The 27,850-nt window shown below is 36.8% G+C and overlaps 1 protein-coding gene across 1 annotated transcript; it reads left to right on the top strand.

The window, feature by feature from the left end:
- Window positions 1-962: 962 nt before the first annotated feature.
- Window positions 963-27,628, top strand: LOC140168036 (fatty acyl-CoA reductase 1-like). The gene is given in 15 exon segments (XM_072191341.1): window positions 963-1,263; window positions 6,146-6,366; window positions 11,683-11,858; window positions 12,464-12,536; window positions 14,313-14,419; window positions 15,375-15,552; window positions 16,089-16,133; window positions 16,898-17,016; window positions 20,805-20,872; window positions 23,271-23,325; window positions 23,327-23,347; window positions 24,208-24,297; window positions 25,280-25,409; window positions 25,996-26,123; window positions 26,897-27,628. Coding segments are annotated over 14 exon segments (1,521 nt in total). The 5' UTR covers window positions 963-1,263; window positions 6,146-6,177; the 3' UTR covers window positions 27,039-27,628.
- The last annotated feature ends 222 nt before the right edge of the window (window positions 27,629-27,850 follow it).

Raw genomic sequence — 27,850 nt, 5'->3', positions numbered from 1 at the left:
CACACACCAATATCTATCCTTGTTTAGGGCAAATTTCAAACCAATTCCTCGCTTAGGGTGTTTTTTATTTGAGTAAAATCCTTGTTTAGGGTTTGTTTTACCAATTTTCGACATCCTAGCTTCGGGTCATTTTTGAAAATCAATTCACGCGGATGCTTACAACTTTTATATACATGAGTGGCCCCCGGGCAATGAGCCTTTGTACTAACCGAGATTATTAACAAGATTGGATTCATCATTAAAAGACATTAACAGATAAATACAATATATCTTGCGTCTTGACTTACATATCATTGTTATCTGAACATTACATTACGGACCCACGCACGTTACGATGAAAAACACACCTGTAATGCATATGCCTATATTATTTATATCATCAGCTATGTCAGACAATATTCATAAAGCTTTTTTCTTCTTTTTCTTTTTATTTTACCATACACAGTATCTCTCTACTATTTTTATTTTACATTATACATTTCGTGAAAAAAATGTTTTGGAATTGGAAAGTTATAAAATACTTAAGTTGTGTGCCGGCATAGGCTTATATGTACACGTTGCATGCACATAAATCGCATTGCAGATTGGTACATAAATACATACAAAGTGCAAATAAAAGAGAAAGTAACTCTATATATAGATAAACAAACACACCAAGAATGTTTCTGACGACAAACTTGGTTTATTGGCAGAGTACTTTCATGAATGAATAAGGAATTTAAGTAAACATTCGTGGAGCAAATAACCTGCATCGATGACGTATTGTGATGTCATATCCATCATTCTGATGTCACATGCTCTGTGCATGATGTCACTTTCTCTGTGCATGATGTATTATATAAAATAAATACATGGGTGAACTCATAAACGTAGATGGCAGGTTTGAGCCCATAAGCAAACTTCTCATTGGTTATTGGGGTTATTGTTGGTTGGTCAGTACGTTTAATAGGAGTGGCCTTTAAATCTACACACGTACGCCTATCTTCAAACAAAGATCCTAAAATATTTTTAGGATCTTTGCTTCAAAGCTGGCTACGCTCCTATCCTATTAGCACACCCACTCACCTTAAGTGTCACGCTTTACTGGCATGGTCAGTGACGTTCTGCCTGGATGAAAGACCGATTATCTTCTCAAGACCATACTTACTAGGCACGGTGCATGCACTGTTGAATCAATTGTCCAGACTCAACATCAGGAGTAGGACTAGCAACATCTTCCAGGATTTCTTGCAATAATTTGTGTTTTGCAGTGTTGCTGAACAAGTAAGTGCCCTAACAATGTCATGTTTTTTTTTCTAGTTTTTTGTATTGTAATCTTGATTACAAAATCAAATGCATGACTGTTTAGTTGACGTGAAATGATATTGATCAACCTCTGCACCTTTTTTCCAAGGTCCGGACTTTCAGCAGACTTTCTCACCTTTTGAACTTGGTTGAGGAGCTAGGGGCTGTGCGATAATTATGAGCCCCCCCCTCTGATTTTGGGATTTCAATTTACAAACCTTAAATGGTCTTGATACATGATGCGAGCGCAGCGAGTTGAAAAATTTGCATATTTAGGCGTTTCTGTACCGTTTTCCTAAGCCTTTTTAGCGCGTTTTATTTAAAAGGCGCCCCATGAATGTGTGCCAAAAAATCGCTTGCCCCCCCTCTCGGCTTGCCAAAATTGCTTGCCCCTCCCCAGTTTTACCCTCCCCCAGGACTCATAATTATTGCACAGCCCCTTAAGGTCTCGCCACTATAAAGGTGCAGGATATTTCTTTTTGAAAATATCGTCGCAAAAAATCAAATATCGTCGACACTATCGTCTGAAAACTATCATGACAGCGCAGCGTCAACATGGTCATGCAACTATCAAGTTTCATGTGTTAACAGCGTCAAACAACTATCAAGTCAATTCCACAGAACTGTTGCTTCAAATATTATCATGAATATTAAAAGCAACAATTTTAACTTTAAACAAAAACTTTTATTGCACAGTATCAAAATGTAGAAGCTACAAGCTCATAAATCATGTCTTTCTTGTTTTTTTTGTTTGTTTGTTTGTTTTTTGTTGTTGTTGAAAAGTTTAACATATTGCATAAACTGTGAATATTATTGCAATCCAATTTCAAGAATCAATTTGTTTATCCTTTTTTTTTATAACCACTGTGTATCAATGTGAAGGCAATTAGTTATTGTTCACCTTTAGTGAAAACATATTGTGAATAACACCGTCAGGTTTAGTAAGGGGTGAGCGAGTTTGAAAAAAGCGCCTAACGCCTTTAAGGTTATTAATTATTTTAAACTGTTGTGATTTGGTAGTTCACAGCATCTTACGAATGGTAGTGAGCTTTGGCAAAAACTGCATTGCTCAATTCATAACGAGCGTGTAGAAGAATTAAAATATCACAGATGTACTTTTATAGGTGCTGCGGTTCTTGAGTTACGTTGTAAAGAGGGCTGAAACAACAACACTTTTGTAAAACGTACATAACTCATTAATAACAATACATTAAGCAAGTTTGCAAAGTATACGATTTGTAGAATGAACTTTTGCAAAACATCAAGGTGTTAATTTTCAATAATATATTGATCTAGATAATGAAAATCGATTTTTAGGTTGCTTCGACCAACAATATCTCGTCTACCCTTAAGTTGACCAAACTTGTAATGGATTGCATTGGTGCACGCATTATGTCATTCTTCGCAACTAGTCGAATGAATTAAATAAAATTTGCGTATATGAGCGTGTTTATAGTGAGACAATCTTTCCGTTATTTAGCTAAATTACCGCGCAGTCTAGATTTGCAATTAGTAAAACATAAACAAATATAGACTGCGTGGCAGTTAAGCTAAATACCGGATAATTTGGCTCACTAATAAACACGCTCAATGATGAACAATAAAATGAGCTACGCGTTGCTTTAAGGGGGAATAATACCCTGATTTTCATCAGTGCCCCTCTTCTTTTTTTTTTTCTTGCAAATTTATGAAGTACATAAATATGTTCATCACCTCATGTCCTGAACTTATAAAATATATCTACATACAAAGTGTTTTTAAACCATTTTAGTAAGTCATTTTAGCCCTATATATTTTTTGTTTACTGTATCCTAGTAACTCAGATGCGTGTTTCATAACAAACCATAATTCATTCCATTCAACATGGTCAAGTAGGGTACATGAATAGAATACATTAAATCCTTTGTTATACTCTCTATAGAAAATCTAGTGGTGCATGCAAAATATATAACACCGAATAAATTAAATAAACACTTACACAATGGATGCATAATGTGTTGTTAGGAGAAGAAAAGGCTATTAGGTCACCGTATGTCAGGTTATAGGTCAATTGGTTCAGGTCAAATTTAAGCATCAATTTTAAATACACATGTGAGAGTCTGTGATATCATAATGAGGCAAAATTTTGATATTCTGTCTTTAACTGGATATATATCGAGAAGTGCAAGGTGGATATATACCTTGGGATGTAAATGGTGAGTACAATTTAGAATGCCTAGTTGAGATGGATTTCACAAATAAATATAAAATAGTTACCAAAATCATAAAAGTTAAGCTTACGGAAAACTACCCAATATGGTGGTATAGGTGACAAGAAATACAATTTTTTCAACATTGCTGTAGTATGGTTGTGGTAACCTGTTACCTGTGGCTTAATTAAGTTTCAGTGAAATAATGTCGCAAGTTAAAAATACAAAATATAGCTCAACATTGAAAAAAGAAGCATTTTAACCAGTTCCTTATTTGATAATTGTGGAGCACCAAGTTCATGAAGTCATAAAAGAAATCAGGAACCACTTATTCCCATTTTACATATCAACTTTATTTCCCTAATGTGTTAGCAACACATATCCAACATTTTAACGAAATCCGTTGATAGTAAGCTTTCCAAAATGAAGTGAATTTAAATCATCAGTGATGTACCACCTTTGGCTTCTACTTTTAAAAGCATGTAAGCTACGTTGATACCGATACCACCAATAAAACGAGAAGATTTGCCCCTTCATTTTGCATACCACTTTGTCCAATTTTTTTTTTGTAATTTCTTCACAAAATGCAAAAAATGCAAAAAAATCAATGGGTGTAGTACCCCTTAACGATTTCTTTGATTCCAATGTCTATTTCTCGAGCTATGTTCAAGTTCATTCACCTGGTATTTTTTCTGGGACACCCTGTATTAGTTTCATGATATTTGAACAAGATTTTGCATGATACCTAAACCTAATAATGTGAGGAATGGATTCTATTCATCAAGTGTCTAAACCTGAAACTTAATCCCTATTACAAACGGAATTACAGATGAGAGCATATTTGCGAAAGTTAAACTTAACATCTCGTACATCCCACAACACTTGTTACTATTTAAAAAAATACACCAATCATGCATGTTCAACGACTGGTAGCCAAGTACACACACGAATCAGCCACGCCTAATGTGGACTATAGGGAATAGAGCAACAAAATGAGTCATATCGTACACAGTAGTGCATATTTAAAGTTTTATTCAATATAAGTACAGTAATTTAAACAGTTCAAACACTCTTATTATTTTGATCATGTGTGTGTGTTTAGTCGTGTTCAAACGGTCGGACATGTGAGTTATTACCGGTAATAGGCGACGTATATAACCAGTAATAGTGACTTATTACCGGACGGTATTAAGTGAGGCCCTGCTTGGTCAAGATCGTAAAAATTATCAAAATTCTGATTTTGTATCTTTGTCATGGTCATAAATGTTTTAACACAACCTGCTAGTGGTTCAGCCGAAAGCCGTGCATTTAAGACAAAAATAAGGAATTTACATGAACTTGTAATTTATATACTGATAGTATGTTAGCTACATTTTGAATGGTGCTTCAACTTCATCAATACTGCTGTTTTCAAACTTTTCATTTCAAAAATACCAAATGACAATTTGAATGGCTTATCCTTCACTTATAAGCTATTTATAAACATTTTTTTTTTGTTACACTTACACTTACACTGGGATCACTGAATGTGTCTTTAACTTCCGACCGTGTGAACACGACTTTTGCGTCCTTTTAAAGTCGTGTTTACACGGTCGGACTTAAGTCACTTGTAATAAGTCACTATTACCGGTTATAAAGACTGCACAAAAAGTAACACAGCTGTTATGAATACGCCTTCTGAACTAATAATTATTTTCACGATATTTCAACACAGAAAGAAAGATGATTTATTTACGCGCATTTTGATACCCCATTCGTCAGCGCGAAGATAATGGAGGGTTTTACATGCAACAATGTTTGCGTAATAACCATTGATCGCTGTAAAACATGCAAAACGCAATACCCTAACCTAACACCAACCTTACGCCACCTCGGTCGCCGTGTAATCCCTATGGCGTTACTTTTCGTCGGCTTCATTTCATAGTGGCGTATAGGCCCGATACGTCACTATGGAATGTAGCGAGGTGTACGCCACTATGACATGCAATGTTTTTAATTTTTGCCGATATTTCTTAGTTTTTACTATTATAAAATGTGTATAAAATGTGACGTATGGTCGATACGTCACTATGGAAAACACAAAATTTCACTTTGAAACGATACGCCAAATTTAATTAATTAATTGATAATTAATTAGCTAAAAAGCACTGAGACTTAGCAAACTGAAAGAGAACCTCATAAAAAAAATTCCAATTTGAAAAAAAAATGACCTAGATCACTATACGCCATGAAATGTAGCCGACGAATTACTCAATGTTGAGAAAAAAGGAAACAAAGCAACGCAATAGCTGAAGGGAGTATCCCACTATCCCATCATGCATTGCAGCAAGCTCGTAACGAGGATTTATCTTTTTGGGAGGGGGGGGGTAATTTTGAAAGAGTGGATTAGGGGCGGATTTTGAAAAAGACTTTTGTTTAAAATTTGACCTTTTTTGACAAAAAAGGGCCTCACAAACATCTATTTTTTCGCTCGCACGCAAATGGGACTTTTTGGGTCAAAAGAGGGAGACTTTTTCCCCCTTATATTATTGATTTACAGGTCTTCAATAATTTTAAGCTATTAGTATAAAATTCAAAGATATGACATCTCCATGGCGGATTGGCTAATATTAGGCCAACTAAAATTAAATTCAGTTGTGTAATTTTAATACAATTTGTTCTCTTTTTTACAGGTTTATCATAATCACTACAAACATCTATCACCATGGCGACAATCCCAGAGGTGTATGCGGGGAAATCAGTACTAATCACAGGTGCAACGGGTTTCATCGGCAAGGTCCTAGTGGAGAAGTTGCTGCGATGTTGTCCCGATGTCAAGTCCTTATATCTGTTGGTGAGACCTAAAGCTGGGCAACCACCTAGTGCTAGAGTGGACGAACTTGTTAAATGTAAGGTAAGTCTGTGACGGAGACTGCTTATTTATGAAATCAATTATTTTTAAGATTACCGGACCATTTCAGCGTAATTATAGAGAGCCAGGTGATTTACTCTATCATTATAAAAAATATTTGAACAAATCAAAGAGAACATTATCATGATTTAATACCATGTCTATTGCTATGGATGTTTTGTTCTGACTACCTCTTTGTCCATATCATTGTTTATACTGATCTTAAGTAGTGATCATTATTATGATAACTAGCGGTCACCCGTGCTTCGCGGTTACAGTCTTTAGCGGTCACAGCCTTTCGGCGGTTGGTATATTGTACTGATATGTTGAGGGTGTAAATGTTCTATTTAATGTGATTAGTTTCGTTAGAGAGATTATCATTAAGAAATACAATAGCAAGGTGGTTTGTTTGTAAAATACACATCATGTAGCAGAAAGTTGCAATCAAAGTCTTCATAGGTGTTGCTGACACTACTCAGGAAAACATGAAATTACTCATGAAAAGTTGAGAGGAAATTCCTCAACAGCCCCCAAGAATAATTCAGAAGTCAATATAATTATTGTCATCGTGCAATTGATGGGAGTATAAACAATGGCCACTCACATCAGTACCAACCAATCTCATTGTCATTATGTAAATGAGAGAATGGCCACTATAATACTCAAACTCATTGGGTCACATACATTGTACATGTTCAAGGTGTGTGGTTGTACAATATTTTGTATAGCAATTGGTTAGTATGGACCTCCAAAAAGGACATTTCACCCTATTGAGTAAATGTTTACATAATTGATTTGGTGACTCTCCAAGATGTGTGACAATAGGTGTAAATGAGATGTTTGTTCATAGTCAGTGTTGCCAAATCAACACTTTGGTAGCCCAATTGGGTGACCTTTGAAATGGTCCCCGAAATTTGTACATTTCCTGTCCCATATAAAGCAATGGTTAAGGAAAAGAAAGTGAGCTTTTTTCAACATTGGCTCGCGACTTTCAGTAGTTTCCTAGAAATATCAATGGTTTTATAAGAGAAAAAAATGGGCGATGTCCTGATGATTTGACCCGTGATTCTGACTGAAAATGTTTGGCAACCCTAAGTCTGGATCTCCAAAAAGGATATTGAATGCCCAGGGTATATAAAGTCCATTTTCCAGAAATAATGTACAGCGTAAAAGTTTTTATCCTCACCAATTTGTTAGTTTCAGTAATTTATTATAGATGTAGTTGTTGACACTATGGCCTTATAGTTTGTCCGATGTTAGTGCCACCTATGATTTGGGTCTTGATTAGAATCGTTGATTCCCAAAGCTTCATAAACAATGGAATCACGCTACCAATTAAGAGTCGGCCCATCTCTGGTCTCTTACATTGGTACCCTTAAGGGTAGACGACGTATTGTTGGCCGAAGCAGCCCCCCCAAAAACAAAATCGATTTTCATTTTGCATATAAATCAATATATTATTGAAAAATAACACTTTGATGTTTTGTAAAAGTTCATTCTACAAAATCATATACTTTAAAATCTGGCTCGATTTATTGTTGTGAATGAGTTATGTACGTTTTACAAAAGTGTTGTTGTTTCAGCCCTCTTTACAACATAACTCGAGGACCTGCAAAAGTATATCTGTGATATTTGAATTCTTCTACACACTCGCTCTATAAGGACTCCAATAGTGCCGTTATGGTAGATGGGAGTATCTCAGAGCCTTTCCAAGTAACAACTGGAGTGCTTCAGGGTTATGTCCAGCACCTCCTGGGATACTCCGGGGGTACTCAGTACAAATGGTCATACGGGATGTGCCGCAAACATGGGTCGCATTTTCGGCCGCTTGGTATATCAATGACCCCTTATTTTTTTTGTTTTTTTGGTATACGCATGGGTAGTAAGTTGAAATTGGTATTGAAATGGGGTCTAAATCAGATTTTGGTATATCAATGGGTCGAAAATCTTTAAACTCCTTGCATGAATTTCACGAAAATACTTGTCTGATCGTATCCAAATAAGGTACATCGCTATCCAAATAAGGCAAATCAGAACCATAAATTCAGAGCTGGGCAAATCAATTGATAGTCCGATTAGCAAACGTTGAGTTGTCATTGCAAACAGATGGCGACACTCTTCCGGTGTAGTATATGTGAGCCCAGCACTACTTCTGTTTACCCTGGCCAATTTTGATAAATCACTGAAATACTATCGTATCGAAGTTGCAACAGCAATTTTTTCATCGCTGTTTTTAAGTCAGTTTTGTCTCTCGGAACTCGGATCGCAAAATTTGAGCAAATTAACTGCCGATTTTTAAATGCATCGAATCATATAAATAGGTTTTATCAACAATCGGGTAAGTTTTTAGTGTAAAGTTGAGTGTTATTTTGGTGCCGAATTCAGCTGACATGAACACGCGACAGCACTGCCAAGATCATACACGATCGATATGCATGGGTCAAATTGATGTTGTTTTGGTTCGCGTAATTCAATGATAATTGCAATTGCATTGAACAGAAATGCATGAATATTAAATTCGTTTAAAATTTCAATAAATCATGAGTGGGAAGAAAAAAGGTACTGTAAAAAAATGATATAAATAAAAATTCATGTTGATGTTCAAAATTTCTATTAATTTTTTTCGTTCTTCTTTCACCATGCAGGGATGATGGGGGGGGACGGCACTGGCTGCACCACTGTTTTCGTGGTTTTTGTTTTTTTTTTTAAAATAAAGTGCACCACCGAATCTACACTCTTTCCCTACACAATACTTGTTACAAACTAGGCTAGATATTGGCCCTACAGACAAACGAACATAAATGAAGGAAACTGAGAAAACAAAACAACAATAAATATATTTTGGATTTGTATTCATTACGAAATATGGGGTGGTGCAACAATTATCATTATATGTACCCGGGGTGGTGAATTCTCAAATGTTCTGCCAAAATTGCCCCCCTTTTGGCCTGCCAAAAATCTTTGCCCCCTATAATTCACCACCCTGGGGGTACACATAATTATTGCACCACCCCTAACAAACAAAATAATAATAATTAATAAATGATAGACCCTTGATAGAACCTAGAATAAAAGAATTAAAAATACTGTAAACAAGAAATAAAAAATATGATATGAAAATGTGTTACGGTATTCTAAACGTACATGTATAGTGGTATATGGATGGGTCAGTATATGGGGTTGGTATATCAATGGGTGGTATTTTTGTCTTTTCAACTGGTATAGTCATGGGTGTCTATTCTATGTTGGTATATGCATCGGTAGTAAAAATCAGGTTTGAGGTGGTATAGCCATGGGTCCTACGTCAAAATCTTCGGAGGCACACCCCTACCCAAAAAATTTGAGTACCCCGGGGAGATACTGAAGGGATGCTGCAGTCAAACAAAATTGTTTCGCTTGCCCCATATTGCAATAGTTGGAGAAAGCTTGTAGTCGACTGCTCCACAGTCGACTGATGATGACACACTCTGCCTTATGAAATGATCCATGTAATTTTTGCCAAAGCTCACTGTCATTCGCAAGACGCTGTGAACTACAACAGTTTAAAATAGTTGATAACCTTAAGGTTACACGAAGAAACGTATAAAAACGTATAAAAGACGTATAAAGTTGTTCTCTAAAACCGCGTTTTCTCAGCAATCAAATATCGCAGTGAGTCAAATGTTGGTGCATGGATGTATCTTTACATTAATTTTGTGTGTTTATACAAATTTTTAGAATCCGTTTGAAAATCCTTCGTTTAAATCATTTTTACGCACCGTGTTCACAAGATCAAAAACGCGTTCCATGCAGTTTTTTTTCAAATGTTCGCTCCGTATAAAACCACTCCGAGTGATTGTTTTCTTCTTTTATGTATTGTACTACAAATCGACCAAAGAAATAATGTTGCCATGGGGAAGAACCAAATACAGTACCGATTAAATTTTATTAACCCGTTTTTGGGAACAATTTTCGAGAATCTTGTACCACAAAACACTGTTATGTTACATTATCGATATCTGGATTGTGGAACGTTAATTTTGATTTTTAACTGCCTACATTATTTCTCAAATGTCTGTCGCTTACTTTACCATTTGAATTTCACTCCAAATTTAAGCTATTTTTGCAAAAAACAAGGTTTTTCGCCATCGATACCTCCGACATTTACAGCGGTATTGAGCTTGTTTATCATAAGAGCCTGTTATACACCATTCCATAATAGTCAGTTTGAGATCAATCATTTCTATATGTCCCCAGTAGCTCAATCGGTTAGCGCGTTGGACTCATGCTGGACTATATACAATGCTATAGTTTTGAGCTGGGAAACTTTGGTACGTGTTCGAGTCCCGATGTGGTCCATTCCATTTATTTTATTTTATTTTTCTCTCACTTTTTTTTTTTTCTTTTTCTTGTTCGTTTCTTTCTTTCTGACTGCTGCGATTGTTTTTTTTTGCCCGTTTTTTTTTTCATTACCGTATTATAATTCAGGAATTTTTAGGCTTATATACTAGTCTAATAGACGGCCTATGAATATAAGCTATGTTTATACAAATTAGTGATAACAAAATATTGGTTGTTGGTTTTGTTATTGTAGTTATTGTTGTAGGCCCATATATTGCATAATCAGGGGTATAAATAGGCCTACTAGGCCTATTATAGCCTATAGAAGCATTGATTTATTTCACGACAGATTTCATCCAGGATAATTTTAAAAATTGAAAATTTAGAAAATCCAAAGGAAAATTGCCGAAAACGGCTGCCCACAATCAACCCCCATCAGCCCATATGGTCCTATCATGGTCGCCCTCTCCCTATCCCTGCAACATATAGGATGACTCACGAGCTGCGGTGTGTCCGTGGCCCTAGTTCAGATTGATACACTGCGTGAGTTCATTCTTTTCTGATGGCTGTTTCCATTATTAACTTACGCCCCTCTGGAATCAAGCCTTGAAAATCAATTGTATTTAACCTTAACATGCTTAACAGGGACATTAAAGGACAACCATATGTCCAAAAGACCCAATTTGACAAAAACACCACATTGTATATGTACAAATTGTACATGTACCAGAGGCAGGTTGATAATGGGCTATTCAAGTTGAAATCCATACAACCCTATATAGATGGAAGATATGACCTTAATCTTCCACAAAGAGAGTGTCAATTTTAAATGGGGCTACCTGAACATGCTGAATGGGTGACTCTATTGGAAACTTTGCTGGAGATTAAGGTCGTGTCTTCCAAAGATACAGGGTGTATGGATTTCAAGTGGATAGTCTATTAGCATGATTTAGGAAGCGTCTGCTAACTTTACCTTGTTCGTTTCTTCCTGATGTCCAGTTATTTGACAAACTAAAATTGGAGCAGCCCAACTTTGAGGACAAGATCATCGCAGTAAGCAGTGACATACTGGAACCCAAACTAGGCCTAAACGAAGAAAACACAAACATTTTACAAGAAAATGTCAACATGGTCTTTCACGTGGCAGCTACAATCAAATTTGATGAGAAATTAGAGTGAGTATAACTGTATATTTTTTCATATACTAGTCCAGGTCAAAACACACTTACGTGCAGACGTTTCGATAATTACCAGTTATCTTTGTCAAGGCTACTGTTGATGTGATGGTCGTTGAACAGCTGGTCTTCAAAGGTATGACTTAGAATATATCAACAGTAGCATTGATAAAGATAACTGTTAACTATATGTTACCTGTTTTGGGATACCCAGTATACTAGTATGACACAAAATCAGGTTTCTAAGCAATTAACCAATTTCATATTACCATGATTACAAGATCATATTCATGGCTTTAAATAACAAGCCAAAAAATAGTCAGTTCAGTAAAATCAGTGCATTCATTTATACATTAAAAAATCGACTAATTAAAATCAGTGCATTCATTTATACATTAAAAAATCGACTAATTAATATCATCTATAAAGGTCAACAGTTATCAAATGGATGCCATTTGGTGTCATGCAGGAACAACATAATCAAACAGTATAGCTATCATACTACTACAAACCACAAATAACCCAAACAATATTCGTGGCTCCTGAGCCACAGCAGCTCTAGTTTCTTAGCTGTTTTGGTTTCATTGTTTTTTACCACTATCTAGCCTATCATTGAAATTGAACGTCATGTCGGTACAGAAGTTGTTACGTCTTTGTCAAGGAATGAAACAACTAGAGGTATGTCAAAGCATTATTACTACCGGTTGATCTTTTAACAGTCACCATTGCGTTGCTAAAAGCTAACATTTAAGATTGTACCAATTGGGTGTGTGATACAAGTTGGTCATGGATTTTTGTTAAAGAAAAATAAGTTGATAACATGTTACCTCAAGATACTAAACTGAGCTCAAAAAAAAAACTTATAATTTTTCACAAGGTCATATCTTGAAATCCTGTCCATCAAATTGAACCAAAATTACACACAGATTTACTTCAATACTCTACTCTTAACACATGTCAGTAACCAAGCAGTTATCCAACTTACACAATAGCAAAATGCACTGACACGGGACAGCTTCCTGGACTACATTCACAGCCCAGCCCTGTTTCATGAAAAAAAGTGTATGAAAAGCAGAAAGCAGCACCGTTTTATCATCTGTGCAAGGATCTTGTGTGCATTCTCACAGATTTTTTGTCCTGGGTGCCAAATGTTGGGCTGTGAAAGTGAAGGAAGTCCAGGAAGCTGTCCCATGACAGCATTTTGCTGTTGTGTCAGTTGGACAACTGCTTGGTTACTGACATGTGTTTTGAGTAGAGTATTAAGGTAATCCTGTGTGTAATTTTGGTTCATTTTGATTGACAGTATTTTAAGATATGACCTTGTGATTCACAAGTTGTAAAAAAATATAAGTTTCTTTTTGAGCTCAGTTTATATTGTAATTTCGGCTTCCCTGATAAAAAATCAAGTAAAAAAAAAAAACCCTCATGAAACGATTAATACATTCAGAGTGCATGGGAAATTGTGCGTTAACATCTTTCAAATAAAAGTAAAGATTTTGAAAGCTTCAGTTAAAATCCGTAAAATTGGGATCCCGTGTAATTATTAGCCAGGCGATGTCGGTGTGTGTATGTTGTGGACTGGACCTTTGATAAAAAGCGCCCTCCTGTCATTTTTATGGTCTTTTATCTCAATGCACCATTAAGATCCTTTGAAAATAACAAGTTCACATGAAATAACACCAAGCCCTGAAACAAATGCACATTTTAAATTGTCGGGATCTTCTTGGCGCATAATACAGGCTGGTCCAAAAACAACTTTACCCAATTTCAAAGTTTCATATCTCAAAACTAAAAAGTCTGTTTCAAATCTTTGTTGCCAATTCTTAACAATTCTGGCAATCTTTATACGAGTATTCGCAGTGAAAAAATGAATGAATCAGGATTACAAAAGTGGCGGGAGTTTTGTTTGTCAAAATTGAGTTTGCCCACGCGTTGCTGCTTTGTCACAGCACATTATACATCGAGCGTTTTCCCCTCACGGACGCGATGGTACGCAAATTAATTTCAGGAGAATCGTTGCGAGAATTTCGCCTAATGTGCAGCCCTGTGTCATTATGGAAATTGCCAATTGTAGGCACATTGCGTTAGGACTACAAGCATGTATAAATCATTTTCTTTTCATTTGATTACTTTTTATGGTGTTATATAAAATTGGTGAAAGAATTTTGTCAGTAATGTTGGCGATTTTACTTTACTGTGAATTTATCGAAAGTGCAGAATACACATGTACCCGCTAATCATGCATTCATCATGTCTGTATTTAATCCAAAAATAATGTACTAATACCGCCGGACGTGGGACCCGCGCCTGCGTTACGAAGAACTTAATTGAATACATAAATACAAAACCCACCCAAGTCCATACTTTGGCCAAATTGAGTTAAGCATGGGGGATTGTTGCTTATACATAGGCCTATCATTATGTATAAAATTTTTGTTGTCTATTCCAACGCAGGTGTTTGTCCATGTGTCCACAGCATACGCCCATTGTGATAGAAGCCACATAGATGAAATCGTCTACCCCCCACCAGTTGACCCCTACAAACTGATGAATTCAACAGAGTAAGTCTTTTCATTTAAAGGGAGACAGTTTTTCACAGGTAGTCTCTAGCAGCAAGGTCATTTGGCAGCTGTTTCGCAAAATCAAAGCGTATCATATGCGAGTGATATCATGCACTGGTTTGTGCAGGCAGTGCAATCTTGCTCTACTCCACTAATATTTACAATTTTTGTCTGTATTCAATCACATGATAAAGATTTAGGTGCGTAGCGTCATAGGGGGCACGTGCCCCCAAACGATTGCAAAATTGAGAAAATCCCATAGGAAAATTGCCAATTGTGCTTCCCAATCAGACCCGGTGCCCCACCCCAATTGTGCCCCCCCCCCCCTCCATATGATGACCCACGCTACGCCACTGTTAGGGGACATGAGCAAGATCACAGTTGCTGCTCAGGCAATAATTATATGACTGTCACTATAGTTCAAGACCGAATTAAAACGACTAGTTTGCGTACGACGTCCTGTCAACCAGACCGAAATGCCGTACGCAGGTCAGCAACCAATCACGTCGCGCCTTTGCCCTGATGTCTGACGCAAACTAGTCTTTTTAATTCGGATTGATTATACCCTGGTATGTGTGTTACATGATGAAATAATTATTTATGGAACAATAATACAAAATAATCAGTGTTCGAAATAAGGTGGGGCCTCTGAAAATCACTGCGGGCTCTGTGATGCGCTACCCGTGTAACGGACTCACTGCTGACTTCAACATCAATCCATGGCTTTGTTTGTTGTTCATTTGCGAGTCTGAAGTCTTACAAAGTGTCACAAATGTGGACCAGTGTAACATTATAATTTTACAATTTGAGTTCGGGCCCATGCAAATTGACAAGGGCCTGTCAAAGCCTAGGTCCCGAATGGCCCTTGAAGATTTTAGCTTATTTGGAACACGGAAAACAAATATTGGAAAGTCTCTGCAAATTCTTTTCAATGAAGAATTCATATACTTTTCAGATGGATGTCAGAGGAGATGATCAAAATGCTGACGCCAAAAATCATAGGAAACAGACCAAATACGTACACCTTCACTAAATCCATCGCAGAACACATATTCGTAGAAGAGGGCGCCGGTTTACCTCTGTGCATCGTCAGACCGTCAATTGTAGGAGCAACGTGGAAAGATCCGTTCCCGGTGAGTGTTTAAACTGAACACATTTTGTGTGTTATCTCTTAAGTGTGTTTGCTTGTGTGGGTGCAGTGGTGCAATATCGTTACAGCTTGGGAAATTCAAAGGGCACGAGGTCAAAGGTTAATCGATTCACTTCCGGGTCAAAGGTCACGTCTGGGTGTAAGGTCAAATGTGAACCGGAAGTGGTCAAAGGTTAACTGGAAATGGTTAAATAAAATCACACTGGAAGTGGTCGAAGGTCAACCGGTAATTCCCCTCCCTCCCCTTCTTTCTCCTCTTTTCACCCTGCCCTCCGTCACTCCCTCACTTCACCCTCACTTCACCCTCGATATGATCGACAGCATCCATAATGTTCACCCACCTCTATTGAAATTAGATGCATTGATGCGCCAAACGAAACAATGAAGTCAACTTATAGATCAACTTACTAAATAAGCTTAAATATCTTGCGTTTTCGTTTCTGAGTAATGTGTTTTAGAATATATGTTTTATGATGTTGGTTTAGTTCAATATTGATAATTATTATTTCATTTTTTCAGGGCTGGGTTGATAACTACAATGGGCCTAGTGGACTATTTATAGCAGTAAGTAAATAAGCCTTTAGAAAAAATTGTTGATATTTTAAAGATTAGACACAATTTTAAACTGTTGCGAGTTGGTAGTTCACATCATCTTGTAAATGATTTTGAGCTATTATTATTTACTCAGCTTTATTTTTCTCAAAATATGACTGCAAATGTGATCACAAACATTGTCTGGTCTCCCTCACGACATTCCGCTGAGCATCGCAATACATAACGTTTGCTCCGCTAAGGTTCGCGATCTCTAATATCAAATAAAGTTCGCTGTCTCTAATTTCAAATAAGGTTCGCTATCTCTAATTTCAAATAAGGTTCGATATCTCTAATATAAAATAAGGTTCGCTATCTCTAATTTCAAATAAGGTTCGCTACCTCTAATTTCAAATAAAGTTCGCTATCTCTAATTTCAAATGAGGTGCGCTATCTCTAATTTCAAATAAGGTTCGCTACCTCTAATTTCAAATAAAGTTCGCTATCTCTAATTTCAAATGAGGTTCGCTATCTCTAATTTCAAATAAGGTTCGCTATCTCTAATTTCAAATAATGTTCGCTCAATTTCAGTCCATATCGTAAGTCCAACTCCATCGGAAGTCCAACAAACTGTAACATTATCATGTAAATCCTACGGAAAAGCTACAACAATTGAATTGAACAAACTGACTAGAACTTGAATCATATGGCTCCTCCATGCCATCTTGTTATCCTTTCTGAAGCAACACTTTTGTAAATCATGCTGTATCTTCAGTATAATCATTCATGTTTTTCAGACTGGTATGGGGATGTTACGTGCCGTCCTAGCCGATGCAGATACGGTAGTCGACCTTACACCGGTAGATTACGTAGTGAACATGATGATTGGTGCTGGCTGGCATACAATAGTTCACAAGTAAGTTGATAGTCTTTTACCGTAGATCACGTATAGTGAACATGATGATCGTGGCTGGCTGGCTGGCTTACAACATGTACAACGAGAAAAATTGATAATCTTTTACTGGTAGATTATGTAGTGAACATGATGATTGATGCTGACTGGCTTGCAATAGTTCACAAGTAATAAAGGTGATAATCTGTCACCTGTAGATTATGTAGTGACCATGATCATGATGATGATCTGCACTGGCTGGTACACAATATAGTAAGTGGATAATCAGGAATAATAGACAAAGGGATAGGCATCCCAAGTTACGTAACCAAACCGGAAGATGTAGCCTAGGTCTAGACAATAGGCGGATTAGCGGCCATTTTGTTTCTACATGATGTTATTCACATGTCGATATACTTTAGTACACAAATATATAAGTTAACAGGTTTACAATTTCAAAATTATATTTTGAGTATACAATATATTCTGTAGTAAATCGATGAAATGACGGTGATTGTTCAGGTATTAATGCTTGATAGAATTAAACTGTCTGACCAGCTAGTATTCTCCTCCGCCGTCAGTGTGATTCCAGTCACTCCACGTACCGTGTTGCGAAGGTGGAGGAGACTATAAAGCTGTATTGACGAACACGCATGCGTCAAAAATGATGTAGCCTGGGTCGAACAATAGCGTGACGTAGTTCTCGACATTGTCCCTATGAACTCTCACCCTCCTGGGATAATCTTTCACCGTCCCTGTTTTTTTTTACTTCTGGTACCAGAAGTAATCGCAAAAGCATGCATTCGCGAAAGCAGGCGAGACACGTGGTTCGAGAACCGTCTTGTTTTATTCCCTCCACAATCTTCGCAGTGATTTATAGTGCGCTATGCATAAGCATAATAACCTCAGCACAATTAATGTTAGCAACTATTTTAACTGTTACGATTTGGTCGTTCACCTCATCTTGCGAATGGTAGTGAGCTTTGGCAAAAAATTGCATTCATCATTTCATAGCGAATGTGTAGAAGAATTCAAATATCACAGATATACTTTTGTAGGTCCTGTGGTTCTTGAGTTATGATGTAAAGAGGGCTGAAACAACAAACACTTATGTAAAACGTACATAACTCATTAACAGCAATAAATCAAGTAAATTTTCAAAGTATATGATTTGTAGAATGAACTTTTGCAAACTATCAAAGTGTTATTTTTCAATAATATAATTGATTTAGATAACAAAATTTTATTTTTTGACTGCTTCGACCAACAATACATCGTGTACGCTGACTGTGGCCCAATACACACCATATATGGTCGAATCCAACCAAAAGTGTCCACGGGCCAAAAATAAAAGTCCGAAATAAACATGTCTCCACAATTTTTTCCTTTTGCCCATTGATTGATGACATATTGGCCTTATAGGAACCAAAAGTGCCATTACTAATCTTGAAAAAATAAATCCAGGACGTGTGATAGTAAATGTGATATCAAAACCCAATGTTACCTACGAATACCACTAGGATGCTTTCACTATCGCAATACTAATCAACCTAAAACAAATGGAATATTCCCATTAACGCTTTTTTCGTGTAATGTAGACCACAGGGTGTCAGGAAAATGCTAACTCAACCAGAAAATATTTGTTTTTATTTTTATAACGCGATCAATATGATCTTAGTCAATTTATGCTAGTTTATTTTTGAAAATGAAGTTTAGGTCAGTTTCCGTATTTTATTTATCAAATGAGTATGAATCAATTTACACATTGTATAAGAACGAGTATGATATATGTTTTCAAGAATATTAGGAATTATACGCATACACCTAACGCTTTATACAATGAAAAGGTGAAGAAACCTGGGTATTCGTAGGTAACATGAGCGATTTAACAATATCTATATTGAGTTTATAGGTTTAAATTTTGCTATTATGGTAATGAATTAATAAAATGGTAGTTTTTAGATCCCTTTCAGATGGTACGTCCAAATGCATAAATGCTATTACCTTAGATCAAAATTTTGATGCTTTTAGCAAGATTTTGACCACTTCATTTTGATATACAAGTAGTTAATCAGCAATTTTACATAATAAATAATTGTTGAATGAATCCGTATATGGGTAATAATAGTGTCCTGGGGTACCGCTTAAAGTTTTGACAATTAATTTCCATTGGTAGGGACACTTCATTACACATGTCATGTATTATGCTGTATTCGTAAGTAACATTTCAGTATTTGTAGGTAAGAATTTGACTTTTGGTGGATCGCAATCAAAACTTCATTTTATAAAGCACTTTGAATGTATTATTTTCTTTATGTGCGTTTATTGATACTTTAGACCCTATCATGTATTAATAATGTCGGTTCACAACGGTTGAAAGAGGATTGAAGTAAGAAACAAAGGCACTAAAGTGACTTTAATTTGCTAATTGCACACAAATCGCTTAAAACCGTTATTGCAGACTTAGTGAAGTCCATCTTGGAGTCAGTTACGTCTTGTGGCCTTTCGTTTGAGGGCAACTACAATTAGCTTTATACCAGGGTCCATCAATGTGTTGTCTAGATCATGAGACAATGAGAACAGTCGTTTTTTCCATGGTATTCGTAGGTTAACCTTAGCGAAAATGTCAAAAGTTACCTTCGAATAAATCAATTTGGACACAAATTACTCAGAAACCAGAAGGTCGGTAAACATTTAAAATGAAGCACACATGACAGTTGACAAATCCAAGTATTTATCCCTCTAATCTTCTTTGAATCTGATTTTCTTTCAAATGAGCAGCCCGTCGTCTATTTCAGTGCATATTTTTCACCAATTAAGCCGTATTCAGTTTTGCATTGTGGGCATGTATGTGAATTCACAACTTTCATTGACATATGATTTGATAGCAAACATACAGGCCTTCGTTATGTACCAATATGGGCATTGGCATGAATGGCGGCGTTTCACAATACTGTCATGATGTCAAAGTGTATTCGTAGGTAACATTCGGTTACCGAAATTTACCTACGAATACTTGCTTTTATTGTTGACATCTCAGAAATATTTAAACGCAGGTTATTGAAACTTGGTAGAAATAAAGAGTGTATTACCCTGCACCTATTGCTTAACTATTGTTTACTATTCTCTCACTTTGTGGAAATGGCACAGCTTTTAACATGTATTCGGAGGTAATGCATATTTTTACCAAACCTACCTTTGTGCCATTTAGAATTTCTGGCAGCTAAACACAATAATAAAGATGTCCGAATGCAATGCATTTCAGTATTGGACATATCAAAGCTTGTATCAATTGCGCATTTATTAGTGATTTCCATTTTTAAAGATATATCTAGTGCTATGAAAAATTGTATTCGTAGGTAATGTAAAAAATACCACTCAAAAAATATCACAAAAATTCATAATTATGTACAAATATGTGAAAAATTGAACAGGCAATCTTTGAATACACACCTTTCAGGAAATCAATTTAGATTCAATCCAATGACTTCTTTTCATAACTGATTTAGATGTTTTTAAAAATACTTTAAGAAATATTTTGAAAAAATGGGTAAAAATAGCATGTTTTGGGGTCTCTGTGTCTAAGTTTTTTACAGAAGGGGGTCTTATTATATATGGCGCGAAGCGTATGATCAAGGCGAATAAACACAATACAAAAACGAATGCCAATTGATTAATACTTTTAAGTTATGGCCCTGAACATGCCGTGTACACTTTTCGTTGGATTCGACCATTATAAACTCTTTTATACTCGTAGCTTCAATTTTAGCATTGTTTCTTTGTTTTTTGTTATTTCCTCTTTTGTCTTGCAGGCCTAGTACAGTGCCAATATACAACTGTGTGTCTAGTGCAACTAATCCAACCAGGTATCGAGCTTGTAGTAAGTTTCAAACATTGTCATAATTGTGAAAAGTATCCCAAGGCTGCCTGTTAGAAGTTGTTTTTATTTAAAATGTTGGCATTTATACAGCACCTTAACAGCGCCTCCACGTGTATCAAAGCGTTTTACATTATTACCGCTGTCGTTAGAATATGTCAGCTTCAGTACAATCAAAGCCCATAGGCGTGCTCATACCTTTCGGAGGCGCTCAATGCACAATATTCATAACAGGCTGTTAACAGTACGTTCCCCATTTCACCCCTGGGTAGAGACAGGCAATTGAGGTAACATTCTTCCAAGTGCATATTAACACGCTGCTACCGTCAGGGCTCCAAATCGCAATCCTCCAATTGTTAGACAGGGATCATACCACTGTACCACCGTGCCATCAGAAATTGTGAAGTTATTAGGTTATGTAAAAATATTATACAAATAATTAATGTTTATGAGTGCAATACCAAGAGCATTTTTATGGGGTGAAAGATGGAATGTTCCATTCATGGATTATTCCATTTTTCACCGAATGAAAATATTATTTCCATTGCACAAATGAAAACATATTATAATTATTTGGTTTTGTCATGAAATCTTTGCATGTTGTGGCCATTTGAGGATTAAGTTGAAGGCATTAGTGGCATAAACCAATAAAGAATAAAAGTACCCGTACAATTACACAGTGACGAAAAAATAGGGATACTGTTTTGGGACTGCACAAAAAAAGAATCTCACTTTAAGACTACACTGACTGTAGGGGTACTTTTTACCCACCTCCACCCTTGTAGGACTACGCAGTAAAAATGCACACACCATAGGACTTTGTGGTAAAAGATGACTCCCAGCAGGATTACATTAAATAATTACATTTAATGTAAAAGGTTACACGGCATGAAAATGGAAGTGTTGCAACTAAGTTAGATTCTTGCAAAATCAGTTGTTCTTGGGAGTGTGTCAAGAGTGAATCTAATGAATCATTCTGTAGCTGCACATCAGATGCTGTATGGCCAGACTGAGTAGGCTGCATTATACTGGGGTTAGGTCTTCTAGGACTAGGTTTAGGCTCTTGCATCATTTTACAAGTGATTTAACTCATTGCTCATTTCTTTCTTCTTATTATCGCGTGTGTTAGAATAGTGCTTATAGCGAGGTGTCTGATTTGTGACAAAAAACAGACATGATATCACAGCTCGTTGAAACCAACACGATTTAGGAAAGTCCATGGCTCGAAGCATAGGCTTGTAAGCCTGATGAGGCAACTTGATAACCCCTCGACACAAACTACAGTGCAAAATTCTCTTAAATTTGAGTTTTTATTCCATCTAAAATAACACATGGCTCGTAGGCTGAGGTTGGATTATTTATTCTGACGCAAGTACCAGCCACGTCAGCGATGGTGTCATTTTGATTCCACGAATGTTGATACCTAGCGACGCATGCATTGCCATTGGTCACTGAGGGAGCTATAGCTTTAGGACGTTGCCAAAAAGTCCAGTGCAGGATTCAAGACGGCGGTGTAGTGTAGGCCAGAAATGTCCAGACTGGGCACATAATGATCCTGGAATCTGGTACATGTAACTGCTATAATCTTCGTCGTCCTTGTTCTCTCTTCTAGATTTGGGTTTCATGTCGCAAAGATCTGTTGGCGAAGTATATTATTACATGAACACTTTGTTCTGCAAACCAGCGAAACCCAGTGGTGTTGTGATGAGCGCTTCTGAATCGTATAATTGGCCATGTCTTCCTTACTGATTGCTTATTTTGGTGCTGAACAGACCCCTTTCAGGCCAGTCAAATTACAAAAATCACCAACCACTAATTGCAACAGAATCCATTCCAATTCAATTTTGTCAGAGGGTATATGAAATTCTAATGGAGCTGTCTATAATGTGTCTATTCCATCTGAAATTCATACTCCTCCTCTGGATGATGTTTCCCAAGTCCCAAAATCTTGCAAGGAGGAATGTGAACTTTCACCCGTACAGTGAGTCGAGAAATCTTAAGCCCGCGGTCCTGTGTAGTCGCTCTTTTCTTTTGTAATTGTTGGAAGTTGATCCTTCTAATAAGAAATCAAAATTTGGAATTGTTTCACCAAGAGGTATACTTATTTAATGGCATAGTGTTTTGTGATTTCCCGCAATGAGTGCAACAGTAAACGTTAAACGTCCCCTTCCTTTGTGTTAGAGGGCGCGAAATGGAACAGCCAAAAACAGCCAGTGAGATGACGCGATCTATCGTTCCTATATGTCTATATCACAGTCAGTTTAGAAAAGGGTAGTAAATTAACATTATCCCATTTGTTTATTCATGAGGAGATTTTAAGAATATCATTGTTGTTAGTGTTTGGTACCCTTTTGCGTATATAAATAAATAATTATTGGCGTTCACTAACCATCTATTTCAGATGCTATTGCAGATTATTACCGGAAGACACCTTTAGAAAGTGCATTCAGACGACCCATTGTACATGACGTGCAATCCGTAAGTCTCCTATTACTTTTCTATGTGCAGTCAGTACAATAACAAGGTAGCAGTTTATTATTCATGGCTTAAAGCAAAGGTGAGGTAGATTTCAAAAAGCAAGGTGACCATAATGTGATCAAGGATGTTTTCTTAAATTTGAGATATCAGTGATAACGGCAAATGATGGCAAAATCACGAAGTTTTGAAACACAAGCGTTGGAAGGTACCCAGGGGAAGGTTCGGATTCAAAACTTTGAAAATTTCTATGTCAACGTTTCTCGCTGCAGCCCCACCCGATATGTGCACTCATTGTGTAGATATCAATTGGGCCAGCCACACATTCGTCGGAACAGACGGAAGCAAGAATTACAACTTTTTAATCGTACCTTGCATCGCGTTGCGTTTCAGTAAAAAAAATAGACTTTTGCTGTTATGATCAAATTGACGTGACCTGTTGACCAATGTATGAGGCAAATTAAAAAAAACCTCTTATAATGGGTTATCCCAGTTTATATAATCCATACACCCTATGAAAGACATTAATCCGCAACACATGGGGGTCACAAATTGCAAATAGTCACCCATTTAGGTAACCCCATTCGTAATATACACTTCTTGTGTGGATTAAGGTCATGTCTTCCACACGGGATGTGTGGATTTCAACTGGAATAACACAATCGCGGTATACCAAATTGAGATAGAGAGTCTATCTACCTACACATTCTACAGATCTGTGACTCAATAAGATTATTCGCAAAGTATCACTGGAGTTGAGGTACAGTGTTTCATAATATAGCCTGGATTCTATGTTTGTTGTAACTCATGAACTGGAGGGACTTATTATTACATTATTGTCGTATTGTTGTGTTTTTTAATAGTTGGGTGTTCTCCTACCGGAATTTCATTGGCTGCAAGCTTCCCTGCATGATGACGGATCTCTGTATGAAACTTATAGGAAAGAAACCAAGGTCAGTCAGAATAAATGTTAACATTTCTATAGTGTATTCAACATAATGTACAAGATGAAATTGGTGCCATGGAAAATATAATTAATTGATAACTGGAAAGGCTGATGGTAAAAATTATAAATTACCAATGAACTGCCTGAGTGATATGAGTTGTTCACATGGCATAACTGGGCATCAACAGCAGAGGCAAATAAATCATTTTGAGGCAGGTGTCATGACGAGGAAGTACCCAGAAAGGGAAGCTGGCCCTTGATCTAATAGCTGGAAATTTGGGCACTAGAGAGTTCCATAATTGGTCTGTAGATGGTAGAAATGGTATATAGAAATGATCTTTCATGGCTGACACTATCACAGACATAACGGCTCAGTAAATTTCCACAACAGCAAATAGTTTACTCAGTGTTTTCCGCAGCAGAAGACGTTGATATAAAACCCTGAGCATAGCTAATCATTTGAGCGGAAACAACAGAGATAAAAAGAATTTATCGCGTCTGACGTCATCTGTCAATTAAACTCGAGCATGGTTTGTTTACAAGTGTCGTGATGATGACTTGCTGAACGCGGCGGTATAACCGGGCGCCTTATTGTTAATTTTGCAACTTCAAACATACAAACTATATCAAAAGTTAGGTATTTATAGTAGGAAACTTTCTTTCGCGAAGGCACCATGTCAACAATGCCTAGAAAAGTTGCTTTTTGCCTTGTAAAAGTAAGTAATTTTTCGCCATTTTCTGCTATTCTTTTTCTCCGATGGGCACCAGATAGATCGATCTTCCTTTTACGCGCTATTAACCTGTGTAAACCAATCAAGGATCGTAATTGACAGTGACATCAGACGCGATAAATTCTTTTTATCTCTGTCTTTAATTATACCGAAAGAACCAAAAGCGTGACGTCTGTCTACGGAAAAAGCCAGGAAGATTTTGGACAATAGGACTTCTCACTTGCCTTGAACCATTACCTGTTTTCCTTTTCTTTATAGGATGGTGAGAGAATGCAACCGCATTGCCAAGAATATGCATACAATCAAATACTTCACACAGAATGATTGGGTATGGAGTAATAGGAACTGTGAAGCCTTGATGAATGCCTTGCCTGACACAGATAGAAAGGTAGGACTTGATTAATTGACTAATTTATTGATTGATTGACTATTGATTGATTTCTATGAGAAATCCCAATGTGAAGCTATGTTGAATGCCTTGCATGAAACAGACGTAGGATTGCTCTGTTGGTTCATGAAGCCTCACTTCCCATAAAACATCACAAAAGTATTATCGCCACTTCTAGAAAATCCCATTCTAAATTGTGATGTGATTCAATCAAAATTAGTCGGAAGTTGGATTATTGATTTTAAAATATATCCAAACAAAGGAAGTGTTTCATTTATTCCTATTGCTTTGGAAACTCGTTCATATCTTTTGAACTGGTATGTGTGTGCCGATTTTGAAAGCAGGAGGAAACCGAAGGTCCCGGAGAAAACCTGCGAGAGCGAACATGGATCGGGATAAACCAAGTGCACAGACTGTTCTTGGGCACGGTCGGGGCTTGAACCCGTGACCGGAGTGGTGCAAGATGATGGAACAACCGCTGTGCCAACTCGCTCTCCCAGTTGATAAGTAAAACATTTTGTCGAGATCACCACGGTGAAGATTATCAAATGGTAAACAGATTCCTTGTTTCTGTTGTCCTTTTCAGGACTTTTTCTTGGATATAAGACCTCTAAACTGGAAGGAGTACTTGGAGACCTACTGTATTGGCACAAAACAATATGTATTGAATGAAGATCTGGCAGCATTACCGGCCGTAAAGAGACGTATAATGAAGTAAGTTTAAAACCAGGGCCCATTTTAAAAGCTTTACAATTATCTTATGATCAATTTACCATACATATACCTCTAGTAAATAAATTATTATCTGGTGTATCGCTTTGTAACATATATATATATATATTGTTGTATCTTATTCATTTACTCATAGAGGAGCATTTTAGTGATCAAAAGGTTGTGAGTTCAACTCACATTACAGCCAACTGTTGTATTTATCTCACCCAATTGGCACAGGCTTAGTTAGAAAGCAAGTTTGCATATATAAAAGGAAATTTTACTAAAGTTTGGTACACCCCTATGGAACACCCCTTTGGAACACATGACCTTAATCTTCCACACTTAGGGTGTATGGGGTTACCTAAATGAGTCACTCCATCTGTAATCTACATCACCTGTGTGGGAGATTAAGGATATCGACTGCTCAGTGCCAGAAGTGGATAAGTGCAATAGCTGCCCTGTTTACATTAACACACATTATATTGTACTCATCTACACACGGCAGCTACATACGGCAATTATTGCACTTACCCACTTCTGGCACTGAGCAGTTGATATGTCATGTATTGGGGTTGTATGGATTTTAGCTAGAATAGCCCATTCGTTCTTCTCACTACAACATATTGAAGATCTGATTTTGATGAATTTTAGGGCGTTATAGTTTGGTAAATCAATAATAATCGTTATGCTGTTCACTCTGTTGACCGCATTGCTATCCAATTTGACCGCTTTAATAACCAATAGTATGTTCTCCCTACATTTTCTCCCTTCAGATTGCGTAACATCCGTTGGGTATTCAACACAGTGGTACTGGTCACCCTCTGTCAAGTCATCGCCAAATCGGAACTTGCGCGTAACACATTGGACTTGGTCCTTAATTTAGCGTTTCAAGATGCTCTTCCAACAACAGCGTGATTTTAAAAAGTCTTCCTCACGTGTACACTTACCTATTATAAGCTTGTTTTAAATACAAGCTTGTTTTATCTATCTCATTACGTTTCACTACCTGGAGATCATAAATTGAATTCCCTCCTGAGGTTCGTATCACATGCAGATCACAAAGATGTCATTACAGCTAGAGGCAGTATGTAACACAAATGGGTCAATGAGTTACATACAAATAACCTTGGGTGGTATTTTGTTCCCAGGAAGTGAGTTTTGCCTGAGGCAATTTATGGTTAAATGTTGATCCCTCACTAGAAGAGTTATTGCCGTCGATTTGGTTGAAAAAGGAGGTGAGACATGATCAAATCACTCCGGGTAACTAAACGTAATGTATTTTTGTTCAATATTCAATGAAATAACTGCAAAATATTAGTGATGGCATGTTTTTTTTTTTTTTTTTTTTTTTGCTTTAATGAACACAATAATGGATGCAACGAAGTGTAAGCCATGCGTATTTTTTACCTGTATTTATAATAAGCATAGACAATATGGCGAGGCAGATGATTTTGTAAATATTGATAATGCTGCTTGTCTCTGATTTTGAGCAAGGATTCTACATAATTTATATTTGTTTATGAGGCGGGGTAGGGGTGAAGTGTGCAGGGGTGTGTGTGTGTGTGTAAATATCAATAATATTGCTTGCCTCTGCTTTTGAGGAAGGATTCTACACAGTTTATCATGATGTGTGGGGCCTGGGTGTGTTTGTTTGCTATGTTTGTGTACGGGAGTTGTGTGTGATGTTTCTGTAGTTACATTATTCTATGTTCGTGTAAGTTGCAACG

This window comes from Amphiura filiformis, chromosome 13 (genome assembly GCF_039555335.1).
Source record: "Amphiura filiformis chromosome 13, Afil_fr2py, whole genome shotgun sequence".
NCBI classification, from domain to species: Eukaryota; Metazoa; Echinodermata; class Ophiuroidea; order Amphilepidida; family Amphiuridae; genus Amphiura; species Amphiura filiformis.
The sequence above is the reverse complement of the archived record's forward strand: the minus strand, read 5'-3'. Positions and strand labels throughout refer to the sequence as shown.